Source organism: Strix aluco, chromosome 20 (assembly GCF_031877795.1).
Source record: "Strix aluco isolate bStrAlu1 chromosome 20, bStrAlu1.hap1, whole genome shotgun sequence".
Classification (NCBI taxonomy): Eukaryota; Metazoa; Chordata; class Aves; order Strigiformes; family Strigidae; genus Strix; species Strix aluco.
Genome location: NC_133950.1, coordinates 11,311,948 through 11,328,537, shown reverse-complemented (window position 1 = coordinate 11,328,537; position 16,590 = coordinate 11,311,948). Strand labels below are relative to the sequence as shown.

Sequence of the window (16,590 nt, the reverse complement as noted above, 5' to 3'; positions counted from 1 at the left end):
GAAGGTTCGGGGGCACTCTCAGAAAGTACAGGCAGATATCATCTTGGAGTCCGACATCATCTGCTGCACTCTGAGCACAAGTGGAGGAAGTCTGCTGGAATGTGCTTTTTGGCGGCAAAGACTTGGTCCTTTCAGCTGTGTCATTGTGGATGAGGTCAGTAAAGCTATTTAGAACTACAGCATGTTCCACCTCTAAGGTCTGCCCTAGGCTGCTTGTGGTTGCTTGGCTGCTGGTGTAATATATTGCAGGTTCACTGCCCTATCCTCACCTTTTAACCAGCCTGTCCTGCTATGTAGAGCCATGAGAAGAAAGAATAACACTTAATTCCTGTTTTTTCTGGCTTGTTTGGTGCTTTAATGGCAGACAGCATTTACTTAAAAATCATGGCTTAAGTGTGGTTCTTGCTGTAGAGATTTCCAGATGGTTGGGTTATATTTGTATGTGTTTGGAGAGCTCTGCATATTTAATGATAAAAGAAAAATCTGTTTGGAGTTTTTTTATTAGGGAAAAGTCCTTCTTTTTCTCTCTTTTTAATTTTTTTCTCTTTTTGGAAGACTTAAAAAGCATTTGAGTAATTCTGGCTCTGTTACAGGAAATTTAACATATTTCCCTCCACTCCTTTGCTTACAACTTCTATTTTTTGTCCTGTTTGCATATACAAAAGGCAGGGCAGTCCTGTGAGGTTGAAACGCTGATTCCACTGTTGCATCACTGTTCTAAACTTGTCCTTGTTGGAGATCCCAGACAGCTCCCTCCTACTGTAAAATCAGTAGTAAGTGTTCAAACTGTATTTTTTTTTTTGGTGCTATATAGTGGATATAGTATAAGAACAGTATTTATAGAAAATATGTAAAAGGAAAAAAAGGCACTTCCATGTCAGATCAGGATGTGTATCAGATAATAACTTTTGCCCTGCAAGTTTAGTCTCTGTTATGTGGAGACCATATCAATACTGCCTTCAGATGTGTGAAAAAAGCTAACACAGATGTGAGTGCAGCCTCTAGAGACTTTTCCTGGTGTAGCTTGGAACCAATTCGTGCACCATTAGGAGTAGCTGTGGCAATGCAAACTTCCGTGCAGCTCGGCCCTCGGTTTGTGAGGGGCGCTGTGTTTCATTACGTGAGCTTCGGTCAGGTCACGTTCCTTAAGGAACGGAGGATGAAGACTGCCTGTTTGTATGGGGACTGCCTCACCCTGCAGATGTGTTCTAAGGATGAACGTATAGGAGCACTTTCTTGCAGCCAGCAGTAAGGAGAACTGTTTTAAGCATCTGATAAAGAAAGGAGTTAAAATAGACTGGCTGCTCTGGAAAGGTAAACTGTCTGGAGGCTGTGTGCTTGTTTAATGAGATCCCACCTGGAAGATCTTGCTGTTGCTGTAAAATTTTACTATGTTGTGACTAACAAAGGAAAGTTGTCTTGCTAAAACTACACTGAAAAATTCAGATTTATGCAGGGATCTCTACTGAAATAGTAAGACTAATAAATAGAAAATTGAAGTGCACATAGTTGTCATTTTTGTCAGTGATTTAGAAGTTTAAAAGAAAACACTGAATAGTTTTAAGTCCAGAAAGCAAATTCCTATTGTTAATTTGGGACCTAACTCCCCCGAAATCAGTCTCATGTTTTCTTTCTGGCAGAAAGCTCAGGAATATGGCTATGGTCAGTCCTTGATGGCACGCCTGCACAGGCACCTGGAGGAGCAAGTGCAGCAGAACGTTTTGAGAAGCCTGCCGGTCGTGCAGCTGACGGTGCAGTACAGGATGCACCCCGACATCTGCCTCTTCCCATCCAATTATGTTTATGGCAGGACTCTAAAGACGGACAAGTGAGTAGCTCTGAGCAGGGGGTATTTCAAAGAAACCTTTTTGTATTAGGATATTCTTTTGAGTCTAAAAATTCTTGAGGTGGTGTGCTGAGGGAAGATGCTTAATGGGAGAAAACTTGCATTCCATCTCCTGTTAGTGCTGGCTGTGATACGTGAGTTAGGTAGCTCACTTCAGATGGAGCGCACTTCCTGCTTAGAGTTCATTTTCAGGCCTCAGGATATGCTGGTAGCAGTGAAAACTAAGGACTCGGGGGGGGGGGGGGGAGCTGAAAGCTGCTCCTATTTGATAACCATGGTGTAAACAAATGAAGTATCAGTTCTTAGAGTTTCTATAGGATTACCTAGTGATAAAAATGTTATTTACAGAGCAACAGAAGAGAACAGATGTTCTTCAGACTGGCCATTCCAGCCCTACCTTATTTTTGATGTAGGAGACGGTCGTGAGGAGCGAGACAATGAGTAAGTCCTGAATTCTACCCAGCCAGATATTTTAGATTTGCTGAGAATTAATTACAGAATCACAGAATCATCTAGGTTGGAAAAGACCTTGAAGATCATCTAGTCCAACAGTTGGCTGTTTGTTTGCCCCAGCTCCTTCAGTAAGAAGGGGAGATGGGCTGTGTGACAGCCACCAAGTCATTTGCTTCTGCTGCTGAGGAGCGCGTTGCCTGCTCCCTGCCCTCTGTACTCCTTCCCTTAGGAGCCATGCATTGGGACAGGTTTGGGTCCTGGAGCTCCAGCGAGAGGAGAGCAGGGCTGGGACAGAGCCCAATGGCAAGGGAAGTGTCCAGCAGCATCCCCTCCCTGCTTAGCATCTCCAGCACACAATTCCTCTACCAACCTAAATCTCCCTGACAGCACCTGCTCCCGCAAAAGCTGCAGCGGGGCTGTACAGCATGACCCCAGCTCCTTGAGGCTCCTCTGCCTTTGCTCCTCCTCAGCTTGCTGGCTGTCCGGGTGAGGAGCAGGCTCCGGAGACCAGCCAGTGCAGCAGTGACCTCTAGTGACACTTAGGGGACACTTTTCAGTCCCCACATCTGAGAGGTGACACAGACATGGCCACAGACTACCATGAGGGATGCTGACCTTGTGAAGTGAGTCCCAGCTGAGCTGGTGGGGGCATTGCTGTTCCCGGGTAGCACTGGCAGGTCCTGGATGGGGAAGGGGATCCCCATCACGGTGTCCTGGCTTGTCCCCCAGCCTCCCTGCCACTGATCTGTCCCTCTCAGCTGCACTGGAGCATTCTTCCTCCTGATGCCCATGTACCTGTTAAAGTCCAAGGGATGGAAAATTCATCAGCCATACGATCCTCCTCTGATTAATCGGCCCTTGGCTCCCGTTTTACTGGAAGGCAGGTTTCCCTTTCTGCTCAGGTGAGTCAGCAATAGTTCTGGAAGGGATTTCCCCCCAGAAACCCTCTACTGAGGAACTGTTGCCTCCCCAGAGCATCCTGACCTATGCAGGCATCCTCCAGACAGGAGCCCGGGGGGACACAGAGCCCAGGGATGCTTAGCCTCTCAGGTAATTGCCATACGTGTCGGGGGACGTGGCCTGCTTTAGGCTGTAGAAAACGAGCAGACGCAAGAGCTGCACTCGAGCAAGATGGTGCATGTCAGCCTGGGCTCAGCAGGGAGCAGCTGAGGGTGCAGTGGTCCCCAAGGACATGCCAAAACATGAGCTGATCGAAGACCGGGGTCAGGATGTGTGTGAAGCAGGCTGTGTGCCCCAGGGAGCATCCACACCATGGGGCTCTGCTTTGGGGCTGAGGAGCTGGTGGCTTGGTATGCCCAGCGAGCATGGTCAGACCTTGGGAGCAGCAGCAGAGAGTGCTTGAGCTTCCAACTGGATAAAGAGATACGGCATGATAAAAAGTGAAAGGGAGAGAGCAGCCCGGGCTGCAGGGGAGGAAAGGGCCGAGGAGAGAATGAGCATAATACCAGACCCATCATCCCCAGCCCCTGCTCCACCACTGGTTCCCAGGCACTTTCGCAGCACTTGCACTCACACGAGGGCAGAGGAAGGACGGGGTCACTGCTACGCGAGTCCAGCAACACAAAGAGGGGTTCAGAGCTCTTCCCGATAGAGCTGGCTAGCTTCCCTCCCCCCTCGGAGTGTGTCTTCTCTGTGCCTCTGTCTCCATCTTCCTCTTGGACCATCTCCTGGACCAAGGTTGTTGCACAAAGCCGGGATAATTGCCCTGCCTTGGAGGGCCCTTCTCAAAATCAGCGTATTCAAGAAAATGCGTCTTTGAGGTCCTCTGGTGCCCAGTGGTTGGGGCCATCCCGGTCCCAGGGACAGAGCTTGTATTCACACTTGTTGAACAACAGGGCATTCAGCAGAAATGAAGAGACAGTAAATTCAGAAGTGATGAAAAAAAGCATCTTTTCACACAATCTGCCTTGGGGAACTCAATGTCATATGATGCGGCCAAGGGCAAGGACTTGTGGAATCAAACAACTGCTGAGCTGACCCTGGGTATTTCTATTACTCCAAAAAATAAACTACATACAAATGGGGAAAGCCCACCGAGTGAACCACACGCAAGCACCAAAAACCGCTCGGGCTGTTTTGCCTATGAAGCACCACGCTGGAGAAGACTTCCCAAGTAGAGACCACCTTTTCTGGAAACAGGTTCTAGGAAGAGCCTGGATGTGGACTGCAGGACTTCATGGAACTTTCCCTGAGGTTCCTGGTACCAGCTGATGCCACCCTGGCTGAGTTAGGTGTTAGCTAGTGACAGTGGCAACTGACACTCCCATCACAAGAATGGGTATCATGACTTGCTCCTTCCAGCCACTCCTGGAAGGTTTTCCTTGTACCCAGCTTGATTGCCCAAATTCCCATAACCATTGCTGGGAAGATCTTGCCTCCTTCCTCATCTCTGTGCCTGCCCTGCAAGGAGCTGCAGCCAGCATTAAAACTAGGTGCTGGGCTCAGGTGTAAGGGCACCTGCAGCTCCAGCCCATGTCACAGAATCACAGAATCATCTCGGTTGGAAAAGCCCTTGAAGATCCTCCAGTCCAACCATGAACCTCAGACTGACCGTTCTCAACTCCACCAGATCCCTCAGCGCTGGGTCAACCCGACTCTTCAACCCCTCCAGGGATGGGGACTCCCCCCCTGCCCTGGGCAGCCGATTCCAACGCCCAACAACCCCTTCTGCAAAGAAATCCTTCCTAAGAGCCAGTCTGACCCTGCCCTGGCGCAGCTTGAGGCCATTCCCTCTTGTCCTGTTGCTTGTTCCTTGGTTCAAGAGACTCATCCCCCCTCTCTGCACCCTCCTTTCAGGGAGTTGTAGAGGGCCATGAGGTCTCCCCTCAGCCTCCTCTTCTCCAGACTAAACCCCCCCAGTTCCCTCAGCCACTCCCCATCAGACCTGTGCTCCAGACCCTGCACCAGCTCCGTTGCCCTTCTCTGGACACGCTCGGCTCATTCAATGGCCTTTTTGGAATGAGGGGCCCAAAACTGAACCCACTCATCAAGGTGTGGCCTCACCAGTGCTGAGTACAGGGGTAAGATCCCTTCCCTGTCCCTGCTGGCCACGCTAGTGCTGATGCAAGCCAGGATGCTATTGGCCTTCTTGGCCACCTGGGTACACTGCTGGCTCATGTTCAGCCGGCTGGCAATTACCTGCAGAAGAGCTCTCTTCTCTCCTCTGTTATTCCCAATACGCATTAAGTAGCCAGAACTGCGTTTTCAACTTCATTTAATTTTACAAAAAAGCAGGTGTTTTTGGTTTTTTTTTTTCAATCTGAAACTGGTTTTAATTGTGGTTTGACTATCTGTCAGATGCCAGTGAATGCCTACAATCTCGGCTAACTCTAGTAACAGTTTACGAGTTCCTGATTTTTTTTATCGGTGACTTTCCTTTCACAGCTGCATGCTGAGGTAACACCGGAAGGTGGCAGGCTCAGTCCTCCCCTTTGCCTGTTCTGTAAGGAAAGCAAAATCTGAAGTGCAGCCTTCCACTGCTAACACTTCTCGTTGTTAGCCACTTGTCAGGGCCTGCTCGCAAAGTTCTTTAAGCTGCTATGTGAAGGGGGCTGCAGGAATTCAGGATGGAGGCTTTGATTTGAAATCCCCCCTACAAATTGGGCTGAAGCATTGAGTTTGAAAGAGCTGTCAAACGTATTTAATGTTTCCGTTGTGTCTTGTTCAGCTCTTTTAGTAATCCTCAGGAAGTGAAGCTTGTGATGGAATTAATTAGAACAATTAAAGAAAAAAGGAAGGATCTGGGAGTTCGTCGCATTGGAATCATTACCCCTTACAGCGCGCAGAAAAAGAAAATTCAAGAACAACTGGACAGAGTGTTTAGAAATAACAGGTAAAGAAACTGTGAGTTTTCAAATGGGACTTGGCTCTTGCATATTAGTGCTTTGTTTATCCTCTTTAAAATAATGGCAAAAACTCTCAAAACTTCCTTCTGTACTGCTAAAATCTGTACTTAGTCATGACTTTAAAGGGGGCATACAAGCCTTTTGCCTAAACCAGGCGTGACCTATTTGTTCCATTTCTTACTTGTATACATGCTTTGATTATATTGCTGTTCTGAATAAAGCTGATTCAAAAGGAAACCTAAAATTCCAAGCTACATGGACCTGAACAGCTTTTCAGTAACGATGCTGGCCTCAGAAAAGTAAATTTAGCTTTAGGTTCTTAAACTGAATCTTTTCATACACTGAAGCAGAAACTTACCCTGGGTTATTTTGACAGATGATCATTAGGGATAGTGTTTAGGCTATTCGCATCAGTGCGTTGCTTAAAAATTCAACTAACATAATGTAATAGCTTGCTAATTCTTTCTTCAACAGCCCAGGAGAAGTGGATACAGTGGATGCATTCCAGGGACGAGAGAAAGACTGCATCATAGTGACGTGCGTCCGGGCGAACAGCACCAAAGGGTCCATTGGGTACGTTTCTCTTCAGCGATTTGTGACTCTGGTTTCCAGTGACACTCTAGATACAGTTGTCATATTTTTAATATAACCAGTAAGAAAGTTACAGAAAACAAGTCATAGCCAGCAAATTAAAGGGTATTGTAACGCATGAATTAATGTTTCTGGTTTGAGATCTCCGAACAAAAGGCACATGGAAATGCCAAGTATTGTGTTCTGCATTGCGTGCTGGTGAATTTGGATGGCTGCCTTAGCCTGTCACTCCTTCGGTTTGGCAGGATGGGTCTTGGAAACTTGGCTCTTTGCATTAGTACTGACGCATTTATTTTTCTTGTAGCTTTTGATAGATATTGTGACTTTCTGAATGCTGCTCTCTTAAAATGAAATCAGTTTTCTGTGACTGTTGCTATCCTATTAATATAGCATTCTGTCTGTAAAAGTATTGTTAACTAAGTTACATACATTGCTAGGAATGTGATGCAGACGAGCTGGATCTTTGATTTGTAGATGAATGTGCTCGTTTTGAGTTGGGAGGAGATTTACAGGAAGTCTTGATTCAAGATCACAGATTTAATAATTTTATATGAGTGTTTTTCCTGTCTGAAACAGAAGGAACTAAATACTGGGTGTGATATTTACCCCGAGAACGCTTCAATCGTTGATCTGTTTCTGAAACTTACTGATTGTTTTAGTTTAAAAAATGACAGTGGAAACATGTTGCCTTATATAGAATTCATTGGCTTTTATGTTAAACTATGGGAAGTCTGTTCGCATAAACAAAAGTCTTTGTTTCTACATACCAGCTTTCACTAAACTACTTATTCTCTGGTAGTAACTTTCTGATTGCTAGATAAAGGGCTTTTGATTGTGCTGATTCATGCTACTTTGGGAAGAGAAAGAATCCAAATTCTGTAGTAAACAACAGTGATGCTTCTTTGGAGATTTCATAATCTGGTTTGTTGAGTTTGGAAACTGAAGGCAGCTAGAACCTGCCAGTTCTTTTGGCTGACACCGGGCTTAACCTCTATATGTTCTTTTGGAAGAAAACTTTCCAGCTTACTGTGTTGCAGGTTTATATATTAAAGCTTTGGCTGTGCCGTGCCTTAGAAACTGTACATGCTGATGACTTGGATGTCTCTGTTTCAGGGTCAGGTGTCATTGGCAAGGTGTGATGGGAAAGTTTGCATCACCCTTACCTATGATCTTGTAGCTGAGCAAAGTATTTTGGTCTCCAAGGTTGCTAGGCCAGCATTAGATGCAAAGGGAGGAGGAAATGACAATGGATTTTTTTTTTTTTCCTTTCCTGAGAAAATAGTCTTCTTGTCTTTCAGCTTTAAAAGCTGTTAGGAATATTTAGTAGTCTTTCAAGGCCCTTTTTTTTTTTTTTTTCCCTTCCTCCCCCAAGACCTAGAGAACTATAATATCTGTGCTGCTGGTTCCACTCCCCCAGTCTGCTTCCTGCATCTCTCGCTTTTCCTGTACTGTCCAAATTTTCTGGGGTGGCTCTGGGACTTTTGCGGTCTTTACTGCAGTGGTTGTGAATTTGCTGAAGAGCAGGTCTTGGTGCCATGACCACCGTGTCAGGCACTGATGTTGGTCCCGCTCAAGCTAAGTTGAACAAGGACTTGACTTTGTATTGCAAACTTTGTTAGTATAGAATAAGCCATGCATTTTGGGGGCTTTTGCATTAGAGAAGAAATAGTTTGTATTAGTTTCACAAATGTTTTTTTGAGTTTTGGTAAACAAGCTGTAACAAATCAGCCTTTAAGAATACACTAAGCATTTGTTTGTTTAGGTTTCAGTACCTTGGCTTGTGGTCCCACATAAACAGACTAGACAATTTTCATAGAGCAAATACAGACTTTCTTCTGCAAGAATATACTTTTACTCTTGAAGCATGACAAAGCAAAAGTCTGTCTTCATGTGCTTCCAGTGCAGGTCACCTTTAAAATTAAATATTCATGTCCAGTATTCAGTATTTCAATAGAAATTTTTCCCATTAATCATGCCAAATATTAATCTATTTCAATTTGAGTCAAAAAGAAGCTTAAAGTCTTGATAGGTGAAGTGAGGTTGATGTCTTCTGTACTTTGAGGAACATTTAAGGAAGCAGTGGTTGGCATTAAGGGGGGATTTGCTCTAAGAAAGGAAACATCAACGGCAAGAGCTGGAAAGAACTGGAATTCCCTGCAAGGAGTCAGAGTGGTGAAAGAAAGAAAACACAATTCATACAAAGTCCTTCACGTTAGGCAGGGCTGCTGCAGCGGGATCCGGGAATGGGTCATGAACTGTCGCCGCCTTTGTAACTGCTTCTGTTATCTTCATTTCCCTGAAACTGAATATTAATCTCTTTTTTCTCATAACACTTAAACCTCGTGGAAGTAGTAGTTTAGGAGCTTAGTTTTGTCTTGTCACCTAGGTTTCTGGCAAGTCTTCAGCGTCTGAACGTTACAATTACCCGAGCCAGATTCAGCCTCTTCATCCTTGGAAGACTGAAAACGCTGATGGTAGGTACAGTGTTAATCAAAAGATCTCCTGTGATCCACCCTTCTAGGTCAAGTCAGGGTTGGGGAGGTGAAAACCATCCTCAGACTGCCCCAGTCCATGAAAGGGGACCCTTTTATAGTGTGTTGTTAAATTGGTACAATCCAGGCCTTGGAAGGGTTCTCTTTGAAAGCTTTGGCTGTAACTGTCATAAAAGCTGTTAAAAAAAAAAAAAAAAATCTATTTTCCTTGCTTCTAAGAAGGAAAGTTAGAAATTACTCTCACAATATTCTTAGTAACTAAATTGTAACAGAGTCCTTTACAGTTCAAGTGTGGGGGTTGTGAAAAATCTTTTCTACTGGTAAGATACTTTCCTGCTTGATCCTTACTGTTCTTCAGCTCCAGCTGTTGAAGTTGTCACTGGATACTTGAGCAAGGAAAATGATTTAAAAAAAACAAACCACACCAAAACATTCTTCCAATTTTCAGATTACTGTTTTTGACACTACTTTGTGGTTTCTGAGGATACTCTTTGCTTGTACTCTTTGCAAGCAGTGTTTCTGAAACAAAACTACATATTTGGGGGACTATAAAGTCCCACTGAATGTGTAGGGAGTGCTCTTGAATAGACTTAATATCTTACAGTATTTGATTTTTATTCTTTTTCTAAGGGTGGGGATGTTAGCTGTACCACTAGAGGCCATTAAAGCCCTGTTTCTGTTCCACTCTCTGTATGAGAACACTCTTCTGGCCTTCATAAATATAGAAATTGTCATTTTGAGTAGTAGCTCAGTGATGGTTGAAAGTACCTTCCCTGTGTTACAGCAGCCAGAGTGCCTATTGCTGTTTTGCAAGTGAAACATAAGATTCTTCCATTCCAGAAGGAACATAACAGTGGTTTCCATGACAGTTGTGTCAGGTACCTTGATTAAAGGGGTTGTGCATCCTCGTGACACCTCTGTGTGTTGATTTCTTTCTGATAACAGTGTTCTTCTATTTTGGGGGTTGTGTGTCTTTTTTTCTTTAAAGGAAAATAAGGACTGGAATCAGTTGATTCAGGATGCTCAGAAGAGAGGTGCCATTATCAAGACATCAGAAAAAAACTACAGGAAAGATGCTGTTAAGATCTTGAAGCTCAAGGCAACGGTACAGCCCCCAACCAAAGCAGGGACAAAGCCACCTCCTCTGTGGCAGGCTGGTTCTTCCAGTAGCAAGAGGGGTGAGCTTGCAAATCCAAGGGAGGCCAGCAGCCCACGGGAGCTCGCCGCTGGCCACGCAGCACCGCAGGGAAGCAGAGGGCCCCAGCAGGCGCAGGGTGCTCAGGCTGCAGACTCCAGGAGAGGCAGTGCCTTGGCACCCAGGGAGGCTGCAGCGCTTCCTGCTGATAAAGAGAAACCGCGGGACCCAAGGCTGGTGAGTATGGCCACTAGAACTGAAACGCAAGGGAAGGAGCAGGCCTCAAAGGACAGCAGTCGGTCAGCACAGAGCAACCCAGGGTCAACGTCACAGCAGGGCCTCAACGTGTCCTCAGCTGCCAGGGATCAGATTTCCGGAACAGAAATGTCTAAGAAGCCCCAGCAAACAATGGGACAGTGTGACGTGGCTTCCACGTCGCCTTACGCAGCTCGGCACGAGGGCAACTGGAGAGCTCCTGTATTGAGAAGCAGTTCAAGAGCCCCCAGTGAAGGAGGTCAAAGTAATAGCAGTAAGTGGGACAAAGACTATCGTGTTTTAACGAGGAGAACGCCAGAGGAATCACCAGAGAACACAGAATCAATCAGTGCCAAGCGAAGAAAGACCTCTTAGTGACTTCAGTATTGGCTCATTACTGAAAATCTATTCACAGATTTCTGTCTAGCAAGGACTGCATTTTAAATTATTTAGTACACCTGGAACTCCCTTATATTGGTACCACCACTATCAGTAGATCCCTCTTTCCCATCCTGTCCCTAATTGTGAAGGGGACTTTGTACCTGAGTTGATAGCTTTGAGCTTTTGGAAAGAAAAGCTGGGTAGCTGCATTGTTTGGAAAAGCAGTGAATTTTGTAATCTAGGAAGTTATGGTTGTAGATGTTTAATGATGTATATTTGTACAGTATACAAAATTATTTTAAGTTTAAATTGGCAAATACGTAGCTGCTTCTTTCCTTGTGCAAATGCTAATTTCTTAGTGATGTAATTTTTTATGAAGAACCAGAGCAAAGCAAAAAAGCCCCAGCAATGCCCCCACAAACAAAAACCAAAAAAAACCCCACCCCAAATCCAAAAAACAGCTAGACTTCTTTTTCCCTTTGCACTAGTAAGTCTAATTTATTTGATGGCAAAGAGTGAATGTTGAAAATGTGGTAGCAGTGATTCTTCCTCATGCTCCACTAGTGCCTCAGGAAAGGCTGAAGGCAGATGTACATTGGTTGAATGGAGAGAATTCTACTTATTTTGTATTTTTTTATTGCCTGTTCTTATAGGAACAGAAGAGCTTTCGTTTATACAAATGTGCCTTGAGTTTTGCTCTTGCTGCTGCTTCATCAGTTGGAATCCTTTTCTTGTTGCAGTGGCAACACAAACTGCAGATTAAAGCCTACGAGATCTGTTTGGTCCCAGTGAGTCCGTGTGAGGAATAATCAACAGCACTGTGGAATCTTAGTCAAAGATCTAGTTAACACTTAACTGGTAATGACACTTTCTTTGTATAGAGCTTTTGGAGATCTACAGGGAGAAAAAGGGTGAGCAGTTCATTCCAGGTGTTATTACTGGATTCTTTCCACTGTGTTGATGAAGAGTATATAACCAGTAAAATGGGGTGGGGGGGAAAAATGAACTGTTTTTAAGAAAGCCTTCCTCTTACAACATTTCACAATAAAAGTAGAATTATTTCTACTAAGCATTCTTTTGGGTCACTGAAGTGTCACTTTCTTTTTCTGGAGTCTGTGTCTGTCTCATGGAGGTGAAGAGCAGCATTTCACGTGCATGGAGTTTTGCGTGGGGATAGTCTGGAGCGTTTCTGCCAGAGAAGGCAGCACCGTGCTGTGTTAGTACTGGTTGGGGGTGTGGGTCGGGTTGCTGTCTCCATGCGTCGGTGTTAGAACAGAGCCTGCTCTGAGGCGGGCACTACCCTGCTGTCCCTCACTGACTGCCTTGTGCTTAACCAGGGTAAGGGCAGCGGCTTCCCCGAAACAAATGAGCTGCCAGACTTCTCTGGCCAGAACTTAACCACAATCTTTAGTTACGTTTTCTGTCCTGACACATTGATTGCAGTGATTAGTGTCAGCTTTGTCCTTTCAACCCCCTGCCAAAGTCCAGCTCAGTGAGGTGCCTTACCATACAGAACATCAGGTAGCAGTTCAAACTGTAAGTTCCAGTAAAATCCTTAACGCGTCCCAGCCCAGAACAAATGTGCCTTACTGGTACCAACTGTGTTGTAGGTGTGTTGGGAGGCTTTTAGTTGCTGTCTGTGACTGTCCAGCTCATTGTGCTGCGTAGTACAGAGCATTTTAAGATAAAAGAAGAATCTCTGAGATGGCTGTGAAGTGAAATCAGCATATGTGCATTGTTTACCTTTAGTTATTCGTTATGTTGCAGTCTTAATCGCTTCAGTGAACCCTGAGCACCTCTTGTCAGGTGCTTCTAAAACCGCCGTGACTCTTCCTTGACGTTGTGTACCTTGTGTGAGAAGGAAGGCTGCCTGAATGAATCTGACTGTCACGAATTGGACATTTTGGTCACCCCCACATCACAGAATCCGTGTCCTATGTGTTACCTCCTCTTATGTTAATAGGAATATTTCAATACTGTCATCTTTCAAACCTCTTGGCTCTTCTTGGCAGGGCTGTGCTGACCTGCCTGCTGTTCCTACTTAGCACATTAAAAAGGCTGCTATTCTGCGAACGGCTGTAGGATCCTATAGCTGTGGAAGCCATTTAGACTGTCTTTATGTAAATAAAGTGAAGCTGGCAACAGTGTGAATGAGAAAATGCTTTTCTGGTCATTAAATACAGTTTTGTCAAAAGAATGTTTCTCTGAAACTTCTAGTTTTCTTTCTTCATTTCAGAACATGTTTTGAGAGTTATACTTATCACATACTGGAAGGAATTTTGTTTCAACATTTCATTTTTATTTGTACTCAGCACAGAGGTCATGTACTCTCTAATGCCTGTATTTTTCCATAACTCATCTTTGAGGCGTGGTCAGTGGCTCAGACTTTTTTGCTTATTTAATACTAGATTTATCTGACTTAAGTTGTCAGTCTTTCAGTGGTAGCTTAATGCTACTGTGTCAGTCTGTATTGTTAATTGTGTGTTTAATAAAAAAATGTTTGGGTTATTGCACTTAGAACACTTTTCCCTCTCTGCACATCACTCAGAGTAGGCTTGTAGTTTTAACTAACTTTTTTTCCCCTCTCTTTTATACCCATAACATGGAAAAACCAGTCAACTCCAATCCAAAGTACACTTCTCACTAATTCAAATAACACCTGCATTGGGGAACAAACAGGGTACAACTTAACTTCTCTGCTGTTTCCATGGTCTGTTATAAAATACTGAGTAGTGATGGACAGTCTGGTGGTCAGCTGAGTGCAGACTTGCTTTATTTAGTATCATCTTAGAATGAGTGACAGTTGGAGGAGATTGATCAGTGATTGCTCTCTTCTGAGTGTTAAAGTCAGAAAAATCAGTAAAGAACATATTCGACACAGCTTAATGTAAAACAGTTTAATTGAAGTTTGTGCCAAAAAACTTTGGAAGAAGCAGTATTTGGGTTTTTATACAGAGGCTTCCATGCTTCTTCCAAGCTTGGCAGCTTAATTCTCAGTGCAAAACCAGTTCCCTCTGTGGTACTACTTGTCTCTGGTATCAGTAAGAAGGGAAAGGCTCTTCTAAGTGTTGGACTATTTTGTTCAAAGTTGTTGGCTTTTTTTATTTTATTCTTTGTACATGAAATAAGCTTTCTAGTAAAGGTAGAATATAATTCTGGTTATTCCTTTTCCCTTTAAGGTTTACTGTAATAGTTCTCCATGTCATTACTCCAAATTATGGTGATGTGAGAACAAACCAGAGCCCTATGTATAATGATGATACCCAAACAGGTACTCGCCTAATAAGTTTTTCTTACCTGTGTTTCACTGTACATGCACTATGCTATGGAGTGCTGGCTCGCCAAGGGTGGCTTTATCCCTTGTACCTACGGGTGCTGAGCACCCAGAGGAAAACCAGCACTGTGCAGGAGCGTGACCCCGCTCCGGGATGCGTGGCAGGGGGGACCTTGACTCCTGGGGGGGTTGGTGGCAGCCGGTGGGCCTGAGGGATGCTGAGAGCTGGTGGTGCCTCTGGGTGGGGAATGGGAGCCGGGAGAGCTGTGCCATGCTGCTGGGGGATGAACACAGCGGCCTCCCCTCCTGCTCGCTTGTGATACGTTCCTGCTTCAATGCTGGTGGGGCAACGAGTTTTTACAGAACTGACTCCTAGCTAAGCTGGGTGCAGTAACTAATTAGCAGCTGGGTCCAAGAGCTGGAGGCACAGGAGCTGGGAGATGGCGTTGTGCAAGGTGTGCAGACTGGCAAGGCACTTTGCCTCTCCTTCCAGCGAGGCCGTAAAATGGAAGCATCCCTCACCCCTGCTCTGCTGAGGCTAGGGAAGCGCTGAGCAGCACGTGCTTCCAGAGCAAGAAAAAACTTGTAGTGACCAAAAGTATTGATTGAGAGTAAACGGCATTCCCAGTCCCAGGTGACATCTGAAAAATAACACAGAACCCCAGTAATTTCAGAGTTGAGACTTTTTTTTTTCTTTTTTCAGTTACTGAAGTGTGGTGAGATGCTGAGTTCTACTTTTGCATATAAAAGGGAGAGACTGGAGTAGCCAACAACTGGAGCTGGGCTGTTCATTCACAGCCCAGTGACTGTAGCAATACCAAGGATACACAGAATCACGGTCCTAAAAATGCAAGACGTTCTCTCTAGTCTGCATGAATAAATGATGGATGAAATGACTGCTGTACTGTAAATGGAATTTATAATGTTAATGATACAATACAGTCTCTTGCCACAACGGGTCCATTCCCAAGTCATATATAAAGTCTTTCTCGTCTTTTTAAGTTGCTTGGAAAGGAGCCCAATGCCTTATTCTTTAGTGCAAATAAATGTAAGCTAAGCAGCCTTGTACATCGAATATCGCTGACACATGAGACCTTCTAGCCATATGTACCTGTCTGCTAAGGCCTCGACTAATTTGCCACAAACTCCCAGGCAAATAGTGATAGAAATGAAAGTGAAGGTGGTTTGAGTGCACATGACATTTGGTATTGGGAAAACGTGGAAAACCCTGTTTTATAGCCTGACAGGCTACGCTGGTGTGGCTGTCCAGTTTTGTCACTGATTTCACTGTTGCATCAAGCAAGAACTCCCGTTGCTACAAGGAAATCCCATCAGTTTCCCCTCTCTTTATTTTAAACCCTGAAGTAGCACAGAGTGGGGTTGGGATGGAGCTTTTGGAGCCCAGTATTGTTCCTGGCCAGGAGAGAAGGTAGTTACATGGTAAAAATGGGTGGGTTTAGGCTTTCCTCACACGTCTCATCCTGCAGTGAAACTTGTTACAACACCTAGAGAATCAAAATGATAAAGGAGCCTTTAGGACAGTCTGAAGCTCTTCTCTGCATCTCAAATCAGCCTGGGATTTTTAGCCAGTTTCTGCATGATAGTGGCCAGACTCTCCAACTCCCTGCCAGAAGGGCTGAGAAGAGGGTGATACAAAGCTCTTCAAAACCTAGCTCTGCTCTTATTTCTGAGCAAGAACGCTGAGCTCCTCCATTATACTTTGTTTTATTTACATTTGGGACTTTTCACAAAAGCCAATTATAGAACAGAATTGGTTGGCGAGACCATTAATTTTATTACCACTAAAGTGTTGGTTCTCTTGTCACTCCAGCCTCCGCAAGGCTCCTTACCAATCACTCTTGTAGATGAGATGTCTGCTTCCTCATCTTTAAAAAAACAAATAACATACCTGGTAAGTACCAATGGAAATTTCCCCCCCCCTCCTTCTGTCTCCAGCTCCCAGGGACTGTAGACTTAACATTTTATCTGGTGAGTGAGCAAATAGGCATAAAACCAGACTGCTGTTGACTCCTCTGCAGCTGGGGCGTGGACTCAGCCTGGCCGCAGCGATCTGTCACATCAGGCACATTTTTGTAGCTCTGGGGCTTTGGTTATTTAGATTTGCTAGTACTCTAAATAGTTAAAATCAGAGTAGAATTTGAGGTAAACAAGGAAAAATCAAAAGCTCTACTTGTACTGTTTGAAGAGGTCATTTTGTGCAGACAGAAGTGTAATTTTTAAAACTTTTTCAAATGAATCAAATGCTGGCTGTGTGCCGGCGACAGGATACACATGAA

General features: G+C 44.6%; 1 protein-coding gene across 8 annotated transcripts in view; it reads left to right on the top strand.

Moving 5' to 3' along the window:
* The window catches only part of SETX (senataxin), a 37,128-nt gene extending 21,939 nt beyond the window's left edge, over positions 1 to 15,189 (top strand). For 5 of the 8 annotated variants that reach the window (XM_074846642.1, XM_074846644.1, XM_074846643.1 and 2 more), the window contains 8 exons: positions 5 to 154; positions 666 to 773; positions 1,641 to 1,828; positions 2,195 to 2,287; positions 5,988 to 6,152; positions 6,640 to 6,738; positions 9,143 to 9,230; positions 10,237 to 12,093. In XM_074846642.1, coding sequence (XP_074702743.1) covers positions 5 to 154; positions 666 to 773; positions 1,641 to 1,828; positions 2,195 to 2,287; positions 5,988 to 6,152; positions 6,640 to 6,738; positions 9,143 to 9,230; positions 10,237 to 11,013 — 1,668 coding nt within the window. In that variant the 3' untranslated portion in view covers positions 11,014 to 12,093. Of the gene's footprint in view, positions 1 to 4; positions 155 to 665; positions 774 to 1,640; positions 1,829 to 2,194; positions 2,288 to 5,987; positions 6,153 to 6,639; positions 6,739 to 9,142; positions 9,231 to 10,032; positions 10,213 to 10,236; positions 12,094 to 14,198; positions 14,291 to 14,996 lie in introns of those variants that run through there. The other 3 variants (XM_074846646.1, XM_074846647.1, XM_074846645.1) reach the window with 3 other exon arrangements.
* Positions 15,190 to 16,590: the final 1,401 nt, after the last annotated feature.